This window comes from Miniopterus schreibersii (genome assembly GCF_964146895.1).
Source record: "Miniopterus schreibersii genome assembly, chromosome: 10".
Classification (NCBI taxonomy): Eukaryota; Metazoa; Chordata; class Mammalia; order Chiroptera; family Miniopteridae; genus Miniopterus; species Miniopterus schreibersii.
Window position 1 is genome coordinate 638803 of NC_138110.1, and position 24783 is coordinate 663585.

Consider the following 24783-nt stretch of genomic DNA (forward strand, 5'->3'; position numbering starts at 1 on the left):
TTTTCTTACATTGCTCCAGAATAAGACAAGAACAGAAGTGAATTCGAGGGACTGTGTGGACCCCCTTGTGGTTGAAGGTGGGTTGACAGTCGCTCCCTGAACTTTGTTGGACAGTGGAGTCAACATTTCTGGGGCTGAGAGGTGGGTTTTAAATGTTTTGATCCTAGTCTCCTGGCCTGGCTTCCTGATCATTGTTGATACCTTGGCCTTTTTCTGCGTGGTGGGAACTCTAGACACTGGAGACCCTGGAGCAAAGGGAGGCAGAGGGGCTCCCACGTCGGGGCCCAGCGTGGCCGAGAGAACCAGCTTCTTAGTGATTAGTGATAAGCAGAGTTCTCTGAATGGAGCCCAGGGAGAGCACTCCCAGGGCTGCGTGTGTACTCGGGGTCCTGGGAGACATGTCGGAAGGGCCAGACTCCGTCACTGGGTCCTGCGTCGGCTCCAGCAGAGGGTCGGGTGGTCAGTCCAATATCCTTAATTCTCTTGTTTTCCTGGAGGATCAGTGAACCTGGTGTCCCTCGGAGAAAGCACAGCAGGGCAGAGTGCCACCTTTCAGCGCAAGTGTGCACCACCCACATTTGCTTGAGGTCGCTCCTAACAATTTCACTTTTTACTTAAACTAATTTGAGCCTTGACTTAAGAAGTGAGAATAGCCTGGCCAGCGTGGCTCAGTGGTTAGAGCATTGACCGGAGGGAGCACTGAAGGGTCCCAGGTTCGATTCCCGGTCAAGGGCATGCACCTGGGTTGCAGGTTTGATCCTGGCCCTGGTCGGGGCGCATGCGGGAGGCAACCAGTCTGTGTGTCTCTCTCACATCGATGGTTCTTTCTCTTTCTTTCTCTCCCCATTCCCTCCCTGCCTTCCTTCCACTCTTTCTAAAAATCAGTGGAGAAAATATCCTCAGGTGAAGATTAACAACAACAAAAAGAAAAAAGAAAAGTGAGAATACCCATGAAATCATGAGTTTGATGTTTTGGTTTTATTTTTCTGGGTGCACACTGAAATGAGCGTGTAACTATTAGGATTAAGGCTTGTCCATAAGTTGGCCAGAAGCTTCCCACAGGGTGTTCCACACACAGCTGCAGTGTGTGGGCCACCCTTTGGGGGTCTGGGACCCAAGGGCTTGCCCTTCCCTGCAGAGCTGCATCTGGAGTGCCCGAGCTGTATGCTTGTCTCGTGGCTGCTAGGCGAGGACAGGGCGGCGGAGCTGCAGTCCTGGAGTCCTCCTCAGGTTTTGGGTTCTGGGTGCGAGTGGCTTTGCCTCGTGGCTTTTGGGGGTGAAGGGGTGGTCTGTCTCAGTAGTCCTCCGCTCAGCCCCACACACGCTGCTGAATCAGTGGGGTGGGTCCTGCTGACAGGACTGTGGGGGTCTCAGGCCCTGTGCCACAGGCCTTTCCTGTCATCTTGATTGGGAGAAATTGGTGTGAGTCAGGTTGCTGTGTGTATGAGTTTCCCGGGGCTGTTGTAACAAGTACCACAAGCCGGGTGGCTTTAAAGGGCAGGTTTATTCTGTAACATTTGGGAGGCCAGCGTCAGAAAGCCAGGTGTGGGCGGGGCCATGCCCTCTCCCCAGGCTCCAGGGCAGGGCCTTCCTGCCTCCCCCAGTTTCTGCAGAGCCCGCAGCCCTGGGCCTTTGGACACAGCACCCATCTTTCCTGCCATGTTCTCGTGGCCTCCTCCCAAGTGACCAGATTTCCCTCCTCTTAGAAGGACACCAGTCATGCTGGATGAAGGTCCCTGTAATGACCTTATTGTAACTTGATTGTATCTGGAAAGACCCCATTTCCAAACAAGGTCACATCCCTAGAACCTGTCTTTGCACGGGAGGCAATTCAACCACAACACCGTTAGAGCTTGTATTTGCCGGACACGTTTCCACATAGCATTTCTCAATCTCTGTGCCTATCAAGGCTTTTCCGTCCATTACCAGTGGCTGTCCCCTTGATGGTCTAGCAGACCGATGTATTAGAGGCCGCACCCAGCACACCTGCATTTAGCCTCACACCTGCAGAGGACACAGCAGCCAACAAGGTCCTTGCTCCAAGGCATCATGTGTCCCTGAAGGGGAAGTGACAAAGCAGAGACAGATGGTGACACCTCAGTGGAGAAGGATACAGCGGCCTGGGGAGGTAGCAGAGAGGACCAGGTACTTTGGGGGAGGATGGGCAGAGGTGGGGCCCAGGATATCTGTAGAAGCAGTGGGGGGCCAGGTGGTGCCCACCTGCTCCACTGGGTCACACCAGGGCTGTTTCTTCCCCCAGGCAGCTGCTGAGGCCTGTGGCCCCTTTCTGAATGGTGTTTTTGATGCTTCCTGTGAGGGTCAGAGGACAACTATTGAAATACAGTCTTCAAAAATTTAGAAAACTTCCACTCTAGCTGGTTTTCTCAGTGGTTAGAGTGTCAGGCTGCAGACTGAAGGGCCCAGGTTCGATTCCAGCCAAGGGCACGTACCTCGGTTGCAGGCTCCATCCCCGGCCCCGGTGGGGGGTGTGCTGGAGGCAGCCGATCAATGTGTCTCTCTCACATCGATGTTTCTCTCTCTCTCTCACTCTCCCCCTTCCACTGTCTCTGAAAGGCAATGGAAAAATATCCTCGGGTGAGGATTTAAAAAAAAAAAAATTAGAAAACTTCTTTTGTGCTCTGGTAACAGGTGGCACTTAATGCATCAAATAAGAGTCTGAGTGGCAGGTCCAACACTTGTAAATCTGAAGTAGCACCAAGTGTGGGGTGTCCTGTGGTTGCTGCAGCAGCCGTGGGGGTGTGGCCTCTGCCCAGGGGCTCCTGGGAGACACCGTCAGGGTGGTTGATGCCCCCGAGGAATTTCCCTTTAATCTTTGGAAGTCAGCCTGGGGGCTGGAGCTCTGGCAGCCTCTCTGTGCCTGGCAGCCCAGTGGGCGGGGGGACAGGAAGGAGCAGTCTCTGTTCTTTCCTCATGGGGACCCGCCCCACGGCAGTTCTAAGGTCTAGGTGAGACGGTGCTCACACTGGGCTGCCCCTTAGGGTGCTCACCCCACCTGTAGGCTCCAGGACCCAAGGAGGCCATCAAACGTTTTCCGTCCTGTGAGGAAGGCTTGTGAGGGTCAAGCACAGAGCCCCCCTGGTGTCCCCGTGGTGTCCCCGAGGTGTCCCCGTGGCGTCCCCCTGGTGTCCCCGTGGTGTCCCCCTAGTGTCCCCGAGGTGTCCCCCTGGTGTCCCCGTGGTGTCCCCCTAGCGTCCCCATGGTGTCCCCAAGGTGTCCCCGTGGTGTCCCCCTAGTGTCCCCCTGGTGTCCCCGTGGTGTCCCCAAGGTGTCCTCCTGGTGTCCCTGTGGCGTCCCCGTGGCGTCTCCGTGGCGTCCCCATGGTGTCCCCAAGGTGTCCCCGTGGTGTCCCCCTAGTGTCCCCCTAGTGTCCCCCTGGTGTCCCCAAGGTGTCTCCCTGGTGTCCCTGTGGTGTCCCCGTGGCGTCCCCGTGGCGTCACCCCGTAGGAGTGAAGGAGGTGCACGTTTGTGTTTCTCGTGCCCATTTCTCTTGGTGCCGTCCTGCCCCAGGCAAGCCTTTGGTGGCCACAGCATTCATCTCCGAGTTTTATGAATGATGAACCTGCTTTGGAGGGAAAGGGGATTTGAGCCCGTATCTGGGGCGTGTGTTCTCTGCTCTGATTTCTGCCCATTTTTTCTAATAAGCTTTTTAGCCTCAACGTAAACGGCACTTTGTTGCTCTGTGTCGGGCCTTGTTTTGTTCTAAGATGGTGCAGTTCTGCCTGTTTTCTCCTGGTTGGGCCTTTGGGTGTTTCTGTTTTTGCCACTGTAAATCGCACGCAGCGCCGAGGAGCCAAGGGTGCAGCCAGTCTGCGGCCTGCTGCCGGCTGCCCTGTGCTCCGGGGTGGGCGTGTTGAGGTCCCCTGGTCATGCAGCGTCCCACCTTTTAGGGTTTTAGGACTTCACCTTAGTTTTTGCAGCTTCATTAATTCAGACTTTCCTTTGAACATTTTTATCAGAATCTGGGACATTTCACCGGGTTTCTTTTAGGCCCAGATGCCGGTGACGTTTTCACATTAAGTTATAGGATTAACTTTAAAAGTAGAAGTGATGGGATGAGGGGTTCGCTCACACCAAGATCTCCCATGTGTCAGCAGCCTTGGGCTCCTTCCCCGCCAGGGCTTGGTGGGAGGGGATGATGCTGGCCTCTGGCACACACCCTGCACCGCCCAGGGAGTGTTTTTGAACCCCAAGACCCCTGTGTGGGAAGTTCCTGCACAGCAGGGCCCTGAGGATGGTGACGATACCAGGAAGCACTTGGGTCTGGTAGGGGATCCGGGGCAGGTGGGGCCCCTCATCATGGCAGCCTGGCTGAGCAGCTGGCGCTGTCAACGCTCACTTCCTTCAGTGTGCTGTGTCACCTGCCGCTAGGACAGATGTAGAGAGCCCCTCATGTGCCCCGTGGCCCCAGAGCACCTGGTGGCCCTTCCTGGTGCATCCCCACGTGTCCCCGAGTCTTAGCAGGTCCCACTTCTTTCCTCATGAATCATGGAGTTTCATTTGTTAAAGCTCCTTGGAGCCTGTCCCCGCCCAGTACTTACAGAGGGGGCTTTCCCAGGGTGGCTCTGTCTCCCTCACATGTCAGGGGGCGCCAGGGGCCCCGAACCTCCCTTCCCTCCCCTGGATCCCAAAAGCCTGGACCCTGACCAGGGAGGAAGAACCGGCCCCTCCCCCCAGGGCTCTCCGACTCCTCGTGGGTCCAGGGCCCACCTCTGGCCTGGTCTGCTCCACTTTGGCCTCCTGTGTCCATCCCATCTTCCTGCCTCAGGCCCCTGTGCCCTAGCTTGTGTTCACAGCTGGTGCTGCTCAGCCCCTGGTTAGAGGCTCCATTGGCTGCTGGGGGCTTGCTGGGGACCCATGTGACCTGTTCACTGCTGACACCTGGTCAGTTGTGGGCCTGACTGTTGTCCTGTCAACGTGGACAGGCGCCTGAGCGGGGGCGACAGGGTCTGCCTGTGGAAGTTCCTGGCCTCAGCTCAGGTGGCTACTGTTCACCCCCAACCTGCCCCATTCTCACTTATTCAGCTTTGGATGAGTGTTGACTATTCAAAGGCCTGTGTTCTTGCAGAAATGACAGTGGGCACCTGGAAACACATCAGATCGGCCAGTGGAAACTCTGCTGGACACCAGAGCAGACATTGATTCGGTTTAACCAACGCTGTACCCGCCTGGCAGTCCAGGCCCGCGGCAGCCCGGTACCCGGCCCGGCCCAGACGCAGCTCCTCACCTCGATGGCTGGCTTCTGTTGTTTAAGGGATACAGCTTTTAAAGAAAAGGCAGCTGATTTAAGATTCCAGCCTGTTACTGGATGTAAACAAATGTTACAGAATGTTAACAAATGGTGTTGGCTCAGGGGTTCGGTGAGTTATTCTCACTTTTCTGTAGGTTGGAAAGCGTTTCCCTTCAGAAGCTGAAAAAGACAACAGAACCGTCCATCATATTGTTCGATTGCCTCTATTTCCTTAGATTCTTTCCTTCTTTTTGTTTTTGTCTTTTTTGTTAATCCTCCCTCGAGAACATTTTTATTGTTGCTTTTTAGAGAGTGGAAGGAGAGAGGGAGGGGGAGAGAGAGAAACATCGATGTGAGAGCATCAGTGGGCTGCCTCCGGCACACACCCTGCTGGGGCCGGGATCCAGCCTGCAAACCAGGTCCGTGCCCTTGACAGGGAATTGAACCCACGGCCGACGCTCTAACCACTGACCCGCACGGGCCAGGGCAAGATTCTCTTCTTCTTGCTGACAGGGAGCACACATGTTTGTAGTTAACATTTCAAGTCACAGGATATCTTAGATTTAAAATTCAGGATTTAAGATCCTGGCCGGGCGGGGCTCAGCGGTGGAGCATCGACCTAGGATCCAGGTGATCGGGGTTCGATTCCCAGTCAGGGCACATGCCCGGCTTGCGGGCTAGGCAGCCGATCAATGACTCTCTCATCATTGATGTTTCTCTCTCTCTCCCCCTTCTTTCCTCTCTCTGAAATCAATAAAGATATATTTTAAAATAATAAAATAAAATTCACAGAAATGATTTCTCTGCCTTGTTAAGCCTATCAGATTTTTAAGAAAATTTTTAGATTTTTTTGAAGTTTTTGCGGCATTTCCTGGGACTTTTGTAACAAAGAACTACAGCGGAAATCTATCTTGTCACCATTCTGGAAGCCAGAAGTTGAAATCAAGGTGGTCAGGCCACCCCTCCCGAGTCTCCAGGGAGGGTCCTTCCCAACTCTTTAGCTGTCCAGGCGTCCCGATCCCTGGACCCGTCACAGGCCACATCCCTTCCTTCTGCCTCCGTCCTCATGTGGCCCCCTTCTGTGTATGTCTGTGCACAGAGTTCCCCTTTTTATGAGGACACCAGTCCTGTTGGATTATGACCTCATCTTAATTTCGTTTAATCTGCAAAGATCCTATTTCCAAATAAGGTCACATTCACAGGACTGGGGTTGGGACTTCAGTGTGTCTTTTTGGGGGACCCGATTCAGCCATGGCAGCACATGGCTCCGTATGCCTCCCCGGACTTCGGTGAGCTGTGTCTGACCAGAATGTCCGAGGCACACGTGGTGTCACACTGAGCTGTCACCCTCGGGTGGCTCGGAGCTGGGGTGTCACGGGAGCAGCTGGTGAGCATGCTCCCACGGTCGCCCATGTCCCAGGATCAGGCATTTGCTGTCTCTTCCCACTTCTAACAGCGCGTAATGCGGGACATTTAAAAGACATTTCTTGAGTTTAAAATGTAGGATTACAATATTGCAGGTTTAATGCAAAAAAAAAAAAAAAAAGGTCCTATAGTTTTGTTGATTCCAAGAGTGAGCATGGAGTCTGTTCGGCCTTGAAATGTGGGCCCTGTGCCAAGGCTTCCAGATCTGGAGGAGGAGCACTGGAGGCTTCCTGGAGGAGGAGGCAGTGTCCCAAGGGAGGGCCCACCGTCCTCCGAGATTCCACGCAGGACTTGCCTTTGCAGATCTGCCCTGTTAAACGAGCACGTCTGTTCATGCGTCATCGGGATGAGCTAACAGGAGTGTCACTGCCTGTTAAAATCAAGCGTGGTTTAAAGACGAAAGGTCCAGACAGGACTGAGTGTCACAGGAGGTGCCCGGGCGCACACACATAGAGGTGACTCCTTCCCCTTTCTCTCTTCCAACCCAGAAGACAAAGCAATTTCCCCAGACCTACTTCCCACCAGCAGAGGCGGAGAAACGGGAAGTTCACCGAGCTGCTGTGGTGACTCAGCCCTCAGGTGCACCCACAGAGGCCTCCTGGCCCTGCCAGGTCCTTGGCTGTGCCCAGGGCTCCAGACCACTCTTCCATGGGCCAGAACCTGAATTAGGATGCCTGGGTACCCTGCTGGTGACTACACTCAAGGTCTTCTGTCTCCCCTCGAGGCGCTGGCCTCTGGGCTCCCCATCTTGGTGGCTGGTGCTCCAACCACCCTGAGGCCTGGCAGAATCCTCTGCCAGCTGGCACTGAGCTGGTTGCAGGGTGTCTTGCTTGCCCTGCCTTGTCTCATGGTCACTTGTCCTTCCCGAGACACAGGCTCATTGTCTCAAGGTTCTGTGGCCGACTGGGTTCAGCCAGGTGGTTCTTCTGCCCAAGTGATGTTGGGTGGGGCCACAGTCTTGAGGCTGGACTAGAACAGCCAGGATGGGTGGCTCAGCAGCCTGGCACCTCACAGGGGTTAAGACTTGGCCTGGATGCTGGGGTAGCCGTACCTTTCTCTCCACTGCAGCTCAGGTCTTTGCTCCGGCAGCTGAGTAGCTGGGCACAGACCCATAAAAGTGAAGAGTGGATGGTGCTCCTTAAGACTCAGGCTGGGACTGGCTCTGTCCCAGGCCAGGGTCAGGGCTGGAGGGGCTGTCCAGTGCCCTGAAGGCCAGCATGCTGGCCCACCCTCTGAATGCCTCCTTCCCTCTCCGGGAAGCCACCCCCAGCCCAGCCCCTCCCCGAGTGCCTCCACAGCACATTTATGCTGACCTGGAGTCACCCTGCTCTGGCCTGGCCGTTGGGGGGGAGTTGCGGTTGGGGGTACTGTGTGGGCAGGTGGGTGGTGTCCTCAGGGTTGGCCTAGGCTTCTGAGCACAGCTGGGGCTGGCATGTTAATAGTTCGGGCTCATGTGTGATGCAGATACAGTTAGAATTTGGCTCTGTTAAGGTGAACAGCCATGTGACCTAAGCCGGGTCTGGAGGGAATGCCCCATGGTGTTTGGAAAGGAGGGTCAACCTGTGTGGTCAGGGTGGAGAGAGGAAGTGACAGCTGAGCAGGTGGAGAAGGTGCTCCAGGCAGATGGAAGTCAAGGAACTGAAAGAGGCCAGAGCAGCAGGGAGGGAGGAGCAGAAGCTGAGGGTTGGGCTGGGCCGGTAGAGCCCCTGACCATAGGCCACAGTGGACAGGTGGCAGTCACAGGTCTGCGTTTTTAGAAGGTCACCCTGGCTACTGTTGGGAGATGTCACGTTCAGCAACCAACAGTGTCAATTTGTACTCACCAGAGAAAATTCGGGTGACTCACCATTTAAAGATGACTTCTGTTAACATTTTTGGAGTGTTTGTTTCCAGTCAGGAGCTCATTTTAAAATTTTGAAATGTAACCATGAATAATAATAGTACAATGTACATAATTTTGATTTATAAAGTGGGTTTTTAGCACTTAGTGAACCATCTGAACATGTCAGCATGGGGAGCCGTGTCTGCACAGTGAGGATGGAGCGGGGGTCGGGCTGCCTGGTTCTGCGGCCAGGCGGGGTTTGCAGTGGGTGATTTCCCTTGGCGGGAATGACCAGTGCTTCCTGCACCGTGCATTACCACGTTGGTCTCAGTGGTGACCCTTGATAGGTAAGATGGAGTGTGAGTGCCCCAGGGCTTCCTAACAAAGAACCACACACTCAGGATCCTAAACAGCAAAGACTTGTTCCCTCACCATCCTGGAGGCCGGCAGTCCGAGGTCAGGGTGCGCAGGGTCCCCCTCGGAGGGACTGAGAAGGACCCATCCAGGGTGCTGCAGCTTCTGGCAGTTCCTTGACTCAGAGCAGCACCTCCGTGTTCACAGGTGCTCTCTCTGTGTGCCCGTGTCCTAATTCCCTTCCTATAAGGACACCAGTCCCATGGGGTTAGGGCCACCCGTGACCTCATCTCAACCAGTTATGTCTGCAAGGTCACTTTCTGAGGTCTGGGGGTTAGGACTTCAACACATGAAATTTGGGGACACCAACCCACAATGAATGTCAGTAAATATAAGTATGCATTTGGGGTTGAGCAGCATTTTCACAAAAATGGATTTCTGATCAAGTTTATTGAGGTATAATTTACATACACACACCTGTGAAGCACCGGGTGAAAGGTAGCCCCCACTGGAAGTTCCCCTTGGGAATTCACCCTCTGCCCAGCCCAGGCCACCACTGACTCCTCGGCCCCTACCCTGTGGACTGGACTGTATTTTCAGGAGTTTCCTAGAAAGGGCTCATACACTGTCCCCTTTCCCTGTTCCTTTCCTGCAGCATAATTATTTTGAGATTCACCCATGTGTGTGGAAGGGACGTTTAGACAAGCTCAGGAGTGGGGAGGTGGGCGAGGGGCCCAGGCCAGAGGCGGGTGACTCCTTCCTGCCGAGCGTGTCTGCCGTCAGGAGACGCCTGTTTGTGTACCTGTTCGCTGTCGATGCACATTTGGGTTGTTCCCAGATTTTGACTGTTAACGCATCAAGCCAGCGTGTGTGTTTCTGTGGAAGTCCTTGCCGGGTCTGTGTTTCCACATCCCTGGGTAGGTTCCACGTGTTGGAGTTGTCGGGTTCCAGGGTTTCTGCTCAACTTTGAAGACACCGCCAAGTTGTCTTCCAGAGCGGCTGCCCAGTCTAACGTTCCCAGCAGCTGTGCAAGGGTCCCAGGAGCTCCATGTCCTCGCTGACATGGGCATAGTTCCCCTCCCGACTTCTAGTGGGAGTGTGGAGGCATCTCGTGGTTTTTACCTGTGTTTCCCTGAGGCCTGGTGAAGTTGAGCATCTTCTTGTGTTTGGCCATTCGTGTATCTTCTTTGTGAGGTGTCTGCTCAAAATGTGGCCCATTAAAAAAAGAATCTCACCAAAGTAGTTGCAAAGAGCAGCTTTTAGAGCCGTTGAGTGAAACTTGGCTCAGATGTCTGCGGATTACCTCCCTCCTCCTCAGGAGACTGTGGGAGCTGCTTGGCCTCTGGTGACCAGGATCAGACAGTGTGGTTCTAGCTCTAAAGGTATCTTGCTCCCAGTTTATTTTTATTTTTTGTTAATCCGCACCTGAGGATATTTTTTCCATTGATCTTTAGAGAGAGTGGAAGGGAGGGAGGGAGAGGGGCAGAGAGAGAGAGAAACACCAATGTGAGAGAGACAGATCAATTGGTTTCTCCTGCACGCGCCCCAGTTGGGGCTGGGGATCGAACCTGGAGCCCAGATATGCGTCCTTGACCAGGAATCAAACCTGTGACCCTTGGGTGCTTGAGTTGACACTCTAACCACTGGGAACACTGGCCAGGGCACTGTTTTACTTTTTTTAACTTTTATTTATTTATTTTTAAATAGATCTTTATTGATTTCAGAGAGAGGAAGGGAGAGGGAGAGAGAGAGATAGAAACATCAGTGATAAGAGAGTCATTGATCGACTGCCTTCTGCATGCCCCCGACTGGGGATCGAGCCCGCAACCCGGGCATGTGCCCTGACCGGGAATCGAACCCCGATCACCTGGATCCTAGGTCGATGCTCAACCGCTGAGCCATGCTGGCCAGGCTGTTTTACTTTTTTTAAAATCCCCATCCAAGGATATTTTTTCCGTTGCTTTTCAGAAGAGAGAAAGAGAAACATCTATGTGAGGTACCTGGCCTTGGCTGGAATCGAACCCAGGACCCTCCAGTCTGCAGGCCAATACTTTAACCACTGAGCCAAACCAACTAGGGCTATTTTACATTTTTATTAGAACAAACTGCCCTCCTGGCAGAGCTCCTTAGGGAGGAAAGGAAAGTTGACCCTGCCCTGCTCCTGGAATTAAGACTGAACTAGTGAAATACATTCGTAGCAATCTTCACACTTCATGGTTCTGTGCATTTTGCGGTATGGTAATTTATTTGGCCCTCACCCATGAAGCATTCGGAGTTGGAAATGGCACTGGATACAGCAGGCACATTGCCCGCCAGACAGGACAGCCCCGCACTGGAGCACCCTCACCGCTCAGCCCGTTTCGTCACGTGCATCGTCACCAAATTCCTGGCTGGATGTGGGCCACGTGCTAGCACCCAGCCCCATTCAGGCAGATGCGACTTTGGGGGTTTGGTCTGGATCATGGATTCGAGTTGTTTTGATATGAAAGTGGTTGTTTCATAGTGATTCTGGCTGAAACAGAAGTAACCTTGAAACCCCCAAGTTGAAAATAAAACCCACAGGAGAAATAAAGACAGAGCAGCAGAGCGGTGTGGGCACGAGATGGTGCTGGCGTCACTTTTGTGCCGTCTCAGGTACCAGTGCAGCCACAGTTATCCCCTTTGCCCCTTGGTCTCACCCAGCCCTTAGCGCATAACCGTACAGTGATGTGGGGCCTGAGTCCCTCATGGACCTCAGGCTTCTCTCTGAAAGGGCCCCTTACTCAAGGGGTGCCACACATGACTCTTTGAATGCATGAAAGTGCCCTCTGCCCCATGCAGCAGCAGCCCAGGTGATCGGAGATGATAGGTTATCTATCCGTCAGTGTGATCTGATCCCACAGGTATATTCCCGTGAACGGATGTGTGTCCGGTGGCCAGATGTGTGTCCGGTGGCCAGGTGTGTGTCCGGTGGCCAGGTGTGTGTCCGGTGGCCAGATGTGTGTCCATGGCCAGGTGTGTGTCCGGTGGCCAGGTGTGTGTCCGTGGCCAGGTGTGTGTCCGTGGCCAGGTGTGTGTCCGTGGCCAGGTGTTCCTCCCTTGGACAGTGCTCTCCAGCAGGCAGGGCGGGTGCTCTGCTGTCCTTCCCTCACACCATGAGCTTGCTTTAGTCTCGTGTGCACCTCGCTTGGTGGTGGTTATATGACATGACTGGCTTTGCTGCTCAGGGTTCTCCCATTTTTCAGGTCACAGCTGCCGAACAGCAACCGGGCAGCTGGCCATCGATCAGCCACTCTTTTACTTCGGCCAGGTAGGCAGGCCCCACAGACATGTTCCTAATGCTGAGAGATTTTCAACTGAAATGAAATGCAGCTGCTCTCCTGAGCTTCCCCAAGACGGAGCGTTTCCACAGCAGGCTGGTTTATTTACACCGTCATCTTAGATCCCTTTTATTTTAGTGTCCACACAACTTTCCCCTAGTGAAAATTCTATTGTCTTCTTATGACAAAATCTCTATAAAGTACATCACTGAGCTTTAAGCTGCCCTGACTAACATCCTATTTCAGAACTTGCCATGAGAGTTAAAATGATTTTTGAGGTGCAAGTCCTGTGAGGTCATTGCTCTCTGTGAAACGGCTCCGAGCTTTCTCTTCCTTCTCAGTGATCTTCCTGGCTCTCAAAGGACCTGTTTTACTGGGGAGTAGAGACTTATTCATATAGGAAAGCAGATCATGAAACTCGCGCTTCCTGCTTTAACACAGGGCCTGAAGCCTCAGTTCTCTTGTCACGGGGCCAGGAACTGGATGCAGTTAGTGAAGGTGAGGTCACGGAGGCAGGTGGCCCTAGTCCAACATGACTGATGTTCTTATAAGATGGGGACATTGGACAGACACGCACAGGGAGAGCACTGTGGGAGGACGAGGCAGGGATGGGGGATGCGTCTACAAGCCAAGGAGTGCCAGGGGCTGTCAGCCGCCTGCAGAAGCTGGAGAGGCTGGGACGCGTCCTCCTGCGGAGCCGTCAGCGGGATGACCCTGCCGACGCCTGGGTCTGGGATCAAGCCTCCAGACGAAGCGAGAACGAAGTTCTGTTGTTTCAGCCGCCTGGTCTGTGGCCCCTCGTGCCTGAGAAACCGCTGTAGGCAGGGAGGAGAGGACGCCGCAGCGGGTTGGGAGACGCAGGCTGGGGGCACCGGGTCCCGGGCGGTCCGGTGGCCGTGCAGCCCCACAGGGCGCCGGGCGCCACGCGCTGCACACGCGGCTGGCTGGGGCCTCCTGCGAGCCGCTGGGCTGCCGGCTGGGGACCGCCGGGCAGAGGCTGTGAGCGGCTCCCGTCCGTCGTCGTGAGCTTTCCGCAGGGAGTTGTTCTTTGGGTTTTTTAGGATGTTCCTTCAAGGGTGAGCGGTGAGGACGCAGGCGATTACCCGAGACGTCCCCATGGTGAGGCTTTCGCGTCACCGCCGATGGGCCTCTTCCTTGTTTCCGGAACATCCGCTTTTTGTTCTGAGGGTTTGCTCTGCGCGTAGGTTTCTGTCCAGAAATGGTGTCCACTGGGAGAGCCTTGAACCAGAACCTCCCTCGGCTTCCCAGCCCCGGGGGGCTCCTGCGGGCCGGGCCTCGGGCCGCAGGCTCGCCTCCTGCCCGTGGGCCCCCGCCTGGCGGGCGGTGCCAGCCTGTGGGTAACTGTCCGTTCCTGTCCCCACAGAGTCTGTAGAAGAGGCGACCCCCGGCTCCCCAATGAACGACCGTAAGGAAGATATGGAAATCGCGTCCCACTACCGGCAGCTGCTGCGCGAGCTGGACCAGCAGAGGCAGCACGGGGTCCTGTGCGACGCGTGCGTCGTGGTCGAGGGCAAGGTGTTCAGGGCTCACAAGAACGTGCTGCTCGGCAGCAGTCGGTATTTCAAGACGCTGTACTGCCAGGTGCAGAAGACGTCGGAGCAGGCCACGGTCACCCACCTGGACATCGTCACGGCCCAGGGCTTCAAGGCCATCATCGACTTCATGTACTCCGCCCACCTGGCCCTCACCAGTCGCAATGTCATCGAAGTGATGTCCGCGGCCAGCTTCCTGCAGATGACGGACATCGTGCAGGCCTGCCACGACTTCATCAAGGCCGCGCTGGACATCAGCATCAAGCCGGACGCCTCGGATGAGCTCTCGGAGTTTGACGTGGGCGCCCCGTCCGGCAGCACGGACGCGCTCATCTCCGCCGTGATGGCCGGGAGGAGCATCTCCCCGTGGCTGGCTCGGCGCACGAGTCCCACCAATTCTTCTGGAGACTCGGCCATCGCCAGCTGCCACGAGGGAGGAAGCAGCTACGGCAAAGAGGACCAGGAGCCCAAGGCCGACAGCTCCGAGGACGTGTGCTCCCAGCCGCTGTGGCCCGGTGACGTGGGCTACGGGCCTCTGCGCATCAAGGAGGAGCAGATCTCTCCGCCTCACTACGGAGGGAGTGAGCCGCCTTCTGCCAGGGATGGCGGGACGACACAGACCTCCTTCCCTGAGCAGGCCGGGGGGGACGGCTGGCAGCCCACAGGCCGAAGGAAGAATCGGAAAAACAAAGAGACCGTCCGGCACATCACGCAGCAGGTGGAGGACGAGAGCCGTGCCGGTTCCCCGGTGCCATCCTTCCTGCCAACGTCCGGCTGGCCGTTTAGCAGCCGGGACTCAAGTAAGCCTTGTGTTTGTTCCAGGCGGGGCTCAGACACTGTGTGGGGGGCCGTGGCTGCTCTTTTCATAGACAAAGGGACGCATTCCCAGGCTCACCCCAGTGGCTTCCCCTGGTACTTTTTTCTTGGAGGAGCTGGGCGCCACCGCACAGTGTGGGGGGCTCCAGGCGTCACTGTGTTGCGCCAGTTCTCACACTCTGGATGATACTTTGTGTGCGGCTCCCAGATGTTTGTTTACTAGCGGTCAGGTGCTCCTCCTGGTGGTAATCACGGTCACATGGAGCCTTTCTGAGCGGCAGGTGGGGGAACGAGCACACTGGGGACGGGAGGGCTGTGGTTAGGGGTTAGGGGCCACCAAGGCTTGTCCAGGTCGGGATGGAGGCTTCTCAGCAAGTGCACTCTGCAGGGAGTCCTCTCTAGGAGGAAGCTTAGGAATCAGCCAAGTGAGTGGACAGAGATGGACAGAAGGCAGCAAACTATAAGGCAATAAGCTCTGATAAGTGTCACAAATGCTAAACATGCCATGTGCTAGGAGGGGTACCAGCTCCCCTGCCCCAAAGGCTTCCCGAGGCCCCAGAGGAGCCCCGTTCCCGCTGTCCTTAGTCAGGTGGGTGCGTCTGGCCTGGGAGCAGGATACGGCCGGAGAGGTCATCTGGTCTGGCCCTGCCAAGGCAACCGCAGGTGGGACTTGAAATTCAGTAAGTCTAGGAGCTTTTTTCATAGCTAATTTTTAAGTTGATATTTTTATATGGCCAGCAAATGATGTTACAAATATCCAAATGGCCCTTGGCAGAAAAAGGCTCCCCACCCCTGCGTACCCCTGGCACCCATGCACTGTGGCCTCTATTATAGTGAAACCTCGATATAACAGACTAATTCGGATTAGGGGTGTTCAGTAAAGCCAAAAGTCCGTTATATAAAAAAGTAGGTTTTCTGAATGCATACATTAAAAAATTGGCAGATTAGTTAGTTTACCAGTTTTTACTTATGTAGACACATTTGTGTAATTAAAATTATGTATGAAAAATTTAATTTCAGAGAAAAGTTTCCTATATGTATTACTGTAATTTTAAAATTTATACTGAATAGGTGTAGTAAATGCATGCATTCGCCAGTCACCTCGAGTACACAGATGCACACGGCTGGGGTGGCTTAGCCCATGTGGGAACATCAGGCCCCACGGGTTGAAACTGCTGTGAACAGTCACTCCAGGCGACAGACAGCAGAACCAGTTACCCTGCCATGTGTGTGATCACCTGCTAATTATTCCCTGAATGTTGTTTACAAGCAGTGACTCTTGGATTTAAATATGTAGACTATAGCTGTAGACATGTAATATTTATTTATGTTGGCGAAATTACTACAGTGTTTTTTCCAACATATGACCTATTCACTAAAATTTGTTAAAAATAACTGAATTAATAACAAAAAAACCCTGTTAATTTAATTATAAGCAAATAATGGTGAAAAACATTTAAAAATTAACAGGGTGTTAATTTTCACATATGACATACAGACTGGAAATTTTGTCCGTTAAATCTGAAGACCATTAAATCAAGGGTTTGCTGTAGTGTCATAAAATACACATACCATCAACTACACCCTTTTAACCACTTCTAAATGTACAATCCGTTGACATTAAATACTTCACATTGCTGTGCAGGCATCGCTAATACCCACTTCCCGAACTCTCTTTATCCCCAGACTGCCTCCCTGTTGTCCTGAAGCAGTGGCACCCAGGACGCACTGTAGCCTGCAGCATTCATTCTCAGCCTCATCACTGCTGTGTCGGCTGCACGTTCTGGGTCGACCAGGGTCTCAGCCTGGGCTGGGTGACTCTTCGTGGGGCGTCCTGGGATGTCAGCAGCACCCTAGGGTTCTACCCACTAGATGCCGGTAGCAACCCACCCCTTAGTTGTGACAACCAGCTATGTCTCCAGACATTGCAAATGTCCCCGACAGGCAGCCCCCAGAGCCGTTGGAGTTTAACTGAAGTGAGTCAGTAGGAGGCGAGTGTCTGGGCTGATAGAAAGCCCCCGTCCCCCGGCTGGCTGGCTGTAAGGAGAGGGACAGCAGTGTCCCCAATGCTCCTAACTTTGTTTGTGGTCGTCCCCCAGCTCTGACTAGAACCCGGTAAACAGCCGCCCACGGTGAGTGGCCAGGACAGTCTTCGTGCCGAGCCTCTGAGTGGTCAGTGCGGAGATGCCCCTGCCTTTGTCCTGCGTCACCAGCCAGCCCCGGGCTGAGATGCCGGAGCCTTTAGATGGGAGAGTCGTCAACACACTAAGAAACAGCAGCCTCCTTACGCCTGTGGGTCTGCTGTGTAAGTGCACTTGTTGAGCAGGAGGTGTTTTTAGAATCCAACAAGTGATTTCAACTCTGGACTCTTGTTAATGTCTTCAGTCCCTTGGGTTACCAAGGCAGCTGTGAGCTGCTCCTGCTGGACTGGTCCGAGTTGCTAAAACAAGGAGCGAAGTTGTGGGTTTGCGTGGGACCGTCTGCCGGCTCCCGGTGTCCGTTCTCTCTGCCCTGGCCTAGGGCTGGGTTGGAAGTGTAATTGTGCACCCCAGCGGAGGACAGTTGGTTTTCATTAAAGGCTTACTGTATCTTAGAGAAGAGTTGTTGTTTTTAAATCCTCCCCCGAGGATATTTTTCCATTGATTTTCAGAGAGAGTAGAAGGGAGATGAAGAGAGAGAGAAACATCGATGAGAAAGATACATTGGTTGCCTCCCGCATGCCCCCTGACCAGGGGCGGGGAGCGAATCCACAACCCAGGTATGTGCCCCTGACCCTCGGAGTGCAGGCCAACACTCCAGCTGAGCCGCACTGGCCAGGGCAGAGAGGAGTATTTTTTATTCCCAGCCCACTTATGGGAGAAAAGGCCCTACCCCAGAGGAATGTGTCACGTGGTTACCGCATATTGTTCGGGGGGCTGGCATGGACGCTCAGGTGTTCAGGGCCCGCCCACTTTGACCCCCGTGTGTCCCACCTCACCTATAGTAACACTGGGGCCTGTTGGTGATTAAAGTGATTTTTTCCCAGCTAAAGGCCAAGTGCATTCTCACCTGACAGCTTCCCGGGAAACGTCCATAGGGATCACATCTGATTACAGCACTGTGTGAGTGGTAGGTCATGGGAAGTAGCATTGACACCTGCAGGGTGTGTCCACACAGCGATGTTCTGGGTCAGGGCACACCTCCTGCCAGGCCTGCATGTCCCTTCGTCTTCCCCGCCCTCCGGCTTCATGCCCGCCCCCCTTTCTGTGATTCCAAGGGTGGCTCAGAGGCTTTGAGGAGGCAAGTTGTACCTACTAGGTTCAGGAAGGGCCCACGTCCTCATGCTAACTCCTGCGCACATTCCCTGAGGTGCTGTAAGCATGACATTGTGTAGCTGGGAGACAAAGTATGTGTTTGGTAAAGTGAATGTTTGCACCTGAGCTGAGACCGGGACATACTGGGAGTTTTACGAATGCGTGGGAACCACAGAACAGCTTCTAGTGGGTGAGAGTGGCCGAGCAAGCCTGGCAGCCTCTCTCCTACTTGGGGCAGGGACAGGTGGCTCAGCAGCCCTCCTTGGCTGAGTCACAGATTCCCAGTCCTTCGGAGCTTGTTACTGGGGCTGAAGCAGGAGCTGGTCTGAGGCTGGTGGCCTCTCCTCTTGTCCCCTCCTCGAAGGTGGGCAGGGAGGGGCCATCCCGCCAGATTGGCATACCTGGCCACAAGCTCTGTCCTGAACCACACAGGACACACGGGGCTTGTTTGGAGAAGCTGGGACCTCCTGAGTTTGTCTGAGTTAACTGACAGGTCGGCTCCCGGACCCGACTGCAGATGTGAGGGATGCGGACATGCCCAGGCCGGGGCCGTGGTCCTCCCTGCTCTCCCAGAGATTGTGAAGGTGCTCCTGCCACTTCAGAAAAAGGTTGCTTCCCTCCCCCCATCCTTCAACCAGTTTGATCATCTCTGTTGAAGAGAATAATCTTGTTTAGTGTGATGTTTGTATTTGGGAGGAAAAGGGTCTGAATGAAAAGTGACCCCATGTGCTTTGGCCAGTCCACTGGGGCTGGGACTGGCCCTGCTGCCAACACCCGGCCCGACAGACACCACCCGAAACTTGGGGGCTTCCCCCGCTCTGCTGTTTGGTTCTTCCCTCGAGTCTGAGCGCTTGACACAACACCCCCACCCTCGTTTTCCTCAGTGCTGAGCAGATGGCCTGGAACCGGCCCTGTCGACCACGTGCCCCGACAGTATGGGTGGCCAAGAACGTGGAGCTCGGGCCTTGGGCGGAGGATGGGACAGGCTGGTGCTGAACTCAGCAAATAAGGGAGTGTCAGGCTGGGGTGGGGTCGTGCCCTGTGACCTCTTCTGTGTTTGCACCTCTGTGGCTTGTCCGTGGATGAGGCCACACTTTGGAATCGTCTGCACTCACCCTTGGCTTTGCTGAGCGGCAAGCGTAGCCGCTTTTTCCCCGTCACACCCCACCAGACGAAGCTCCGAGGGAGAGCTGGGGTGTGCTGGGCTGAGGAAGGACAAGGCCGTGTTGTGGGCTGAACCCCCGCTCGGGGCAGGGTGGCGCTCCAGGCCGTGACTCGGCGTCGAGCGCAGCTTCTGCGAGGCCGCGTTTGTGTCGTCCGTGTCCCCGTAGTCCACGCCTTGTTGGGTCGTGGTGCGTATTCTGTTGCCTGAATCCACCAATGTTTGTTCACACGGCCCCTCGTCGACCGACACGGGGCTGTTGCCAGTTTTTGCTCTTATGAATGGAGCTTCTGTGAGCGCTTTAGGCCGGTGTGTTCTGTGGACGTGTGTTCTCACTCCTCCTGAGTGAATTCCTAGGCGTGGAGTGCTGGGTCATGTGAAGGGCGGCTGCAGTTTTATAAGAAACTGCCAGGCTTTTTTCTAAGTGGCTGCACATCTCTCCCTCCAAGAATGCAAGCAGGTTTTGGCTTGCTCTGCCTGTTGTCTGTCATTTTAATTATTATTAATTTTTTAAAATCTTCACCCCAGGATATGTTTTCATTCATTTTGAGAGAGAGAAGGGGAGAGAGAGAAATACTGATGTTAGAGAGAAACACCCATCAGTTGCCTCCTGTGCACACCTGACCAGGGTTGAACCCGGGACCTGGGCATGTGCCCTGACTGGGAACTGGACCCTCAGCCCACCCGCTGGTGTCTGGACAACACTCCAGCCCACTGGGCCACCCCACCAGGCCTGTCCTTCTCACTTAACCACTCTGGTGGGCGAGCTTGAGGGGCTTTGACAAATGTTACACCACTATCATCAGGAGAGAGACCATTTCCACCACCAGGAATGGTCCCTGCTGCCCTTTCAATCAGCCTCTAACCCCCCAACCTCCCCAACCCCAAACAGCCCCTTTAGACTCATCACCAGAGCAGCCAGCTTGGGAAGCACAAGTACAGAGCATCGTTTTGAGACTGTTGTGGATGAGAAACGAATTGTAAGGAGCAATTTGGAGAGATTGTGTTCCTTCGTACGGTTTCCCCCGGGGGCATCACCTTGCAAATTACAGTCAGAATCAAGCCAGGACGTTGAGGTTGATACAGCCCATGACCCGAGCCCCCAGCACAGCCATGCCCCGGGGCGCCGCCCGCCACCCCCAGCCTCGACTGCTCCATGCCTTTGATTTCCAGTGTGCTTTTGAGTTTCATTCACGGTGCTGTGGGCGTTGGTAAGTCACTCATTTACTGCCACACTCTTCTCTGTTCTGTGGCTGTAGCAGTTTGTTCATTCATTCGCCTGTTGATGGGTTGGGTTGCTTGGGAGGTTCTTGGCTGTGAGGAATAGAGCTGCTGCGACCACATGGGCGCGGGTGTGTGGCCACTTGCCCTCTTTCCTGTGAGGAGTCTGTTCAGGACGGCTGTGGGTCAGGTCTGGATGCCACCGTGTGTGGGGAGGTGTTCAGGAGCTCTGACTATGGTGACAAACGACTTTCCACTCGGTGGTTGGCTGTCAGCACCTCTCCTTTGGGGACGTGTCCGGTGAAGGCTTTGTCATTGCTGAGTTCACAGTTCTTTGAATTTTTAAAAAATATATATATCTTTATTGATTTCAGAGAGAGGAAACGAGAGGGAGAGAGAGATAGAAACACCCATAATGAGAGAGTCATTGGGGATTGACCCCTCAACCCAGGCATGTGCCCTGACCGGGAATAGAACCTCAATCCCCTGGATCCCAGGTCGATGCTCAACCGCTGAGCCACTCCCTGCCGGGTCACAGTTCTTTGTGTGTGTGTTTTGCAAACATTTTCTCCCAGTCTTTGGCTCATTTTTTAGTTAACATTGTCTTTTGAGGAGCATACATTTTAAATTTTGACGAAGTCCAATTTGTGAACTTTTCTGTTATGGTTCGTGCTCTTTGGGTTTCCTGTCTAAAAAGTCTTTGCCTACGGTCACAAGATGTCTCCCGTGAGTTTCTTCTGGCAGTTCATAAATTTTAGGTGTAACATGTCGGTCTGTGGGTCAAGTGGGGCCGAGTCTGCGTGGGGCCTGGGGTACAGCCCGGGGAGTGGCGTGGGGCCCTAGTGGTGACATCGCCATGTCCTGGGGCAGGTCCTGGACCTCAGTGGCAAGACGTAAAGGACCTGACCGGCAGCTAGGTGGTCAGGATGCTCGTTCTCCTGGCTTCTTTCTCTCTGGAGAGTCTAGAAGTGACCTGCGTGTTCTGTTTCCTCCCCCAGACTCGGACTTGACCATCACTGAGGCCGGCAGCTCTGACAGCCGAGGGGAGAGGGCGGACCTCTATGCCCACGTGGATGAGGGTCTCCTGGGGGCAGAAGCCAGCTACCTGGGCCCTCCCCTCACTCCCGAGAAGGATGAGGCGCTGCAGCAGGCCACTGCAGTGGCCAACCTGCGGGCGGCGCTCATGAGCAAGAACAGCTTGCTGTCCCTCAAGGCTGACGTGCTTGGGGACGACAGCGCCCTCCTGCTGGAGTACCTGCCCAAAGGCACCCACTCCCTGTCCCGTAAGTGCAGGCCCTGTGGCCGCTTTGATCTGGTTCTGAGTGGTGAGAGGAGCAGAGGGTGTCAGACCCACGAGGCGGTGGGTGTGGGGTGTCGTGCATGGTTCTGATGATCAGCTGTGACTCGAGGCACCCGCAGACCCCCCCAGGCCCTCAGGGAGGTCATACAGGTCGTGGTCCACGTGGGGTTGTCAGAGCAACAGGGAGGGGGCAGTGGGTACTTGTTCAAACATTTCCTACTTGAAATCGAGGATCTATACCTAAAACCGAGCTGGGGACACAGAGCTCTTTGCAAGTCAGGATAGATGGGCAAGGGACAGAGGAGCCCTCCTGCCAAGGGGACAGGCTTGGCCGCCTCCGCTGGCACCTGCCCCGCGTCCGCGCTGTGATTCGTCCCTGTGGGGAGGGAGAGATACAAGGAGGCTGAGACCAGGGCCATCTCCTGGCTCTGTTTGCATGAGGTGATGCTGGTGGTACAGGGATCGTTAAAGAGGACGTGGATGTGTGTTTACGCCTTAAACACCTCCCTTGGAATTCCAGTTGCTCAGAGCAAATGAGTAGGCCGGAGCTCAGAGGCATCCTCCTGACAACACATGGGGGTTAGCTTGTGCAGCCAACCTACCCTCGAGCCCACTGGGTGCCAGCCTGGGAGCGAGCCACTTTTCTGTGTCACGGGTGCTCTGAAGAGTCATTCTGGGGACACTGGTGGCCGCTGTCTGTGTGCAGGCACTGAGCATGTCACCAGGAAAAAACCCCGTGTCTAGTTGGTGCTCGGTGTGGGTGTGAGAGAGAGCTGTGGCCCCATTGCTCTCCATGGGGGATGGGGACACCCCCAAACGGGAGGCACTGAGTGGAGGGGGTCCGAGGTGCACCACCCTGAGTGAGTGACAATAGAGCAGGACCTGAGCACCACAGGGTGAAGGAAGATCTGCCCGAGTCCTGGGTGTTGGGGACTTGGGACATATATCTTTGTTTTTATCTTTACTTTAAAAAACAGTATTTTATAACTGTTTTTATGAGCACTAATATTTAAGTTTTTGTGTTGGAGTGATGAAAAGTGCATGTGACTAATAAAGACTAAAACTGGAAAATAGCATCTCCATTCCCTTTATTTCCATGTGCTGACCTAAGAAGCACTGCTGGCCGGACGCACTGTCCATGGGTAGGAGTTGGTGTGACTCAGGCCCAGGCCTGTTTGGTGTTGGGCATGCTTTTCAAAACACATTCAGGCCCTGGCCAGTTTTGCTCAGTGGTTAGAGTGTCGGCCCTCGGACTGAAGGGCCCTGGGTTCAATTCCGGCCAAAGGCACGTGCCTCGGTTGTAGGCTCGATCCCAGGCCGTTTGGGAGGCAAACAGTCGATGTGTCTCTCTCACAGCGATGTTTCTCCCTCTCTCTCCCTTCCACTCTCTCTGAAAAGCAATGGAAAAATATCCTCCGGTGAGGATTAGAAATAAATAAAAAATAAAAGCACATTCAGGCCTCATTTTCTGCCTCTGAAAAATGGGTGTAGTCTCTTACACAGTTGTGAGTTTAAAACAAAATAGCATTTGTAAGGTGCTGACCACCTAAGCCGTGTGTGTGAATAGATACTCCAGGCTCTCAGTCCCTCCCCTCGGAGTCAGAGCTCTGGCCCAGAGAAACTGGGACATAAAGGAGGCGGTCTCAGGGCATTTGGGCGTCTGAAACACAGCGGCAGCCCAGCAGGCGGACATCCTGCCCGGGGATGCGGGACAGGGTGTGTGGGTGAGGGGAAGGTCTGCTCGGGCACCACCGGAAGTGTGTGTCTGTGGAGAGGTTGGGGTCCCCTGGACGCTTGTCCTGTCTCTTTCTCGTCACAGGCTCCAGGACGGTCACACCAGCCTGTGCTGCCCCCACGTGGCTGATCTGTCCTAGTCACCGAGGATGACGCCTGAGGGGTGATTTGTTGCTTTTTTCTGCCTTCTCCGCGCCCGGCAGCCTTCGCCCTCGGCATGGCCTTTGCTGTATCTCTGCTGGGAACGGGGCCAAGGGGTCCGATAGCCCCCAGTGTCGATTGCACCCCCTCCTGTCAAGCAGGTGACCGGCGCGCGGGCCTGACTTGGGATCTGGAGCCAGGCAGCTGTGGCTGTCCCGGGTGGTATCTGCCCCCCGAAGCAGAGTCCCCAGATGCCCCCTCACAGCAGGTCTCACCCGAGTGAGGCCACAGAGTGGGTGGGCCCCGGGCCGGAGCCCTTCTGGGCGGAGTTTTCTCTTCGGTGTCCCTCCCTCGCGTGTGCTCACTGTCGGTGGAGCAGGGGCGCCGGCCCGCTCAGCTCCTGTCCCCGCAGCTCAGAGGAGCCGCGAGCCGGGCAGGAGCCCCATCGCCTCCTGTGCCTGTGCACCTGTGACTAATTCCAGATGAAGTCAGCGGGTGGGGTTCGATATTTTCTTATTTCTATTATGTTTTAACCTCCTTGCTTTTGATAGTCTAAATTTACCCCTTTTCGTGTGAGAATCTGCCCATCATTTTCTGTAAATAGGGGTGAGAAGTTGGCAGAGTTCGCAGCCAGGCTGTAAGCTGGTGACTGGGCCGTGGTGGACCCGACGCCTGTGTGCACACGGGCTCGGGCATTCGGCCGGCAGTGAGGCCACGGACGCTGCTGGGACTGGGTCAGTTAACACAGCTTCCTGGCACCCTGATTAAAAGCTGCCTGTTCCTGGCCTACGCTGAAACAGACATCGGTTTCCCCAAACACACAGTGAAGGAGCCCCAGACCTGTCTCTGGACCGGCGGTCAGTGGCAGATCCATTGAAGGTGTGGTGAGGGATGGGCTCCGAGACTTGGTGGGGGCTGGGGCTGCGATGCGTGGGCATGGCAGAGTCTGGGGCGCCTGGGGCGAACTCTCGTCCTGTGTCTTCCAGACCTCAGCCCTGGGGAGCCCAGGATGCTGTGTGCTCAGAAGGGACTTGAGTACACATTTGCAGAAAGAAGAACCGGTTACAGCAGAGGCCTCGCCCGCCCTGCTCCTTACTGCTCGTGGATGGGGTGGACAGCACTTCCCCGCAGGGTGCACTGTGGGGGTCCCAGGCCTGTCCCCAAGATGCCTGGACCCCTGGGGGGCACTGTGGTGCATGGAAGTGGTCTGGTCAGGGCAGTTTTGCAAAAGAAAGGGAGAGTTGTGGCAGATGTTTGAGGGGACCACTGACTCTGTAGCTGGTGCTCAGAGGTCCTTCATGGCTGGTTCTGGAACCTTCCAGGAAAGTACCCTTATTTTCAGAGGTCTGAAAATGGTTTCATTGCTGGACCTTCCCGGTCTAACTGATTCTCATCAGAGGACTTTTCTAGTTCTC

At 54.8% G+C, this 24783-nt stretch overlaps 1 protein-coding gene across 2 annotated transcripts in view; it reads left to right on the forward strand.

Moving 5' to 3' along the window:
- The window catches only part of ZBTB46 (zinc finger and BTB domain containing 46), a 45405-nt gene that overhangs the window by 7071 nt on the left and 13551 nt on the right, over nucleotides 1-24783 (forward strand). For both annotated transcript variants that reach the window (XM_081149959.1, XM_081149958.1), the window contains exons 2-3: nucleotides 13533-14501; nucleotides 21192-21476. In XM_081149959.1, the coding sequence (XP_081006085.1) occupies nucleotides 13565-14501; nucleotides 21192-21476 (1222 nt within the window). In that variant the 5' untranslated portion in view covers nucleotides 13533-13564. The remainder of the gene's footprint in view (nucleotides 1-13532; nucleotides 14502-21191; nucleotides 21477-24783) is intronic.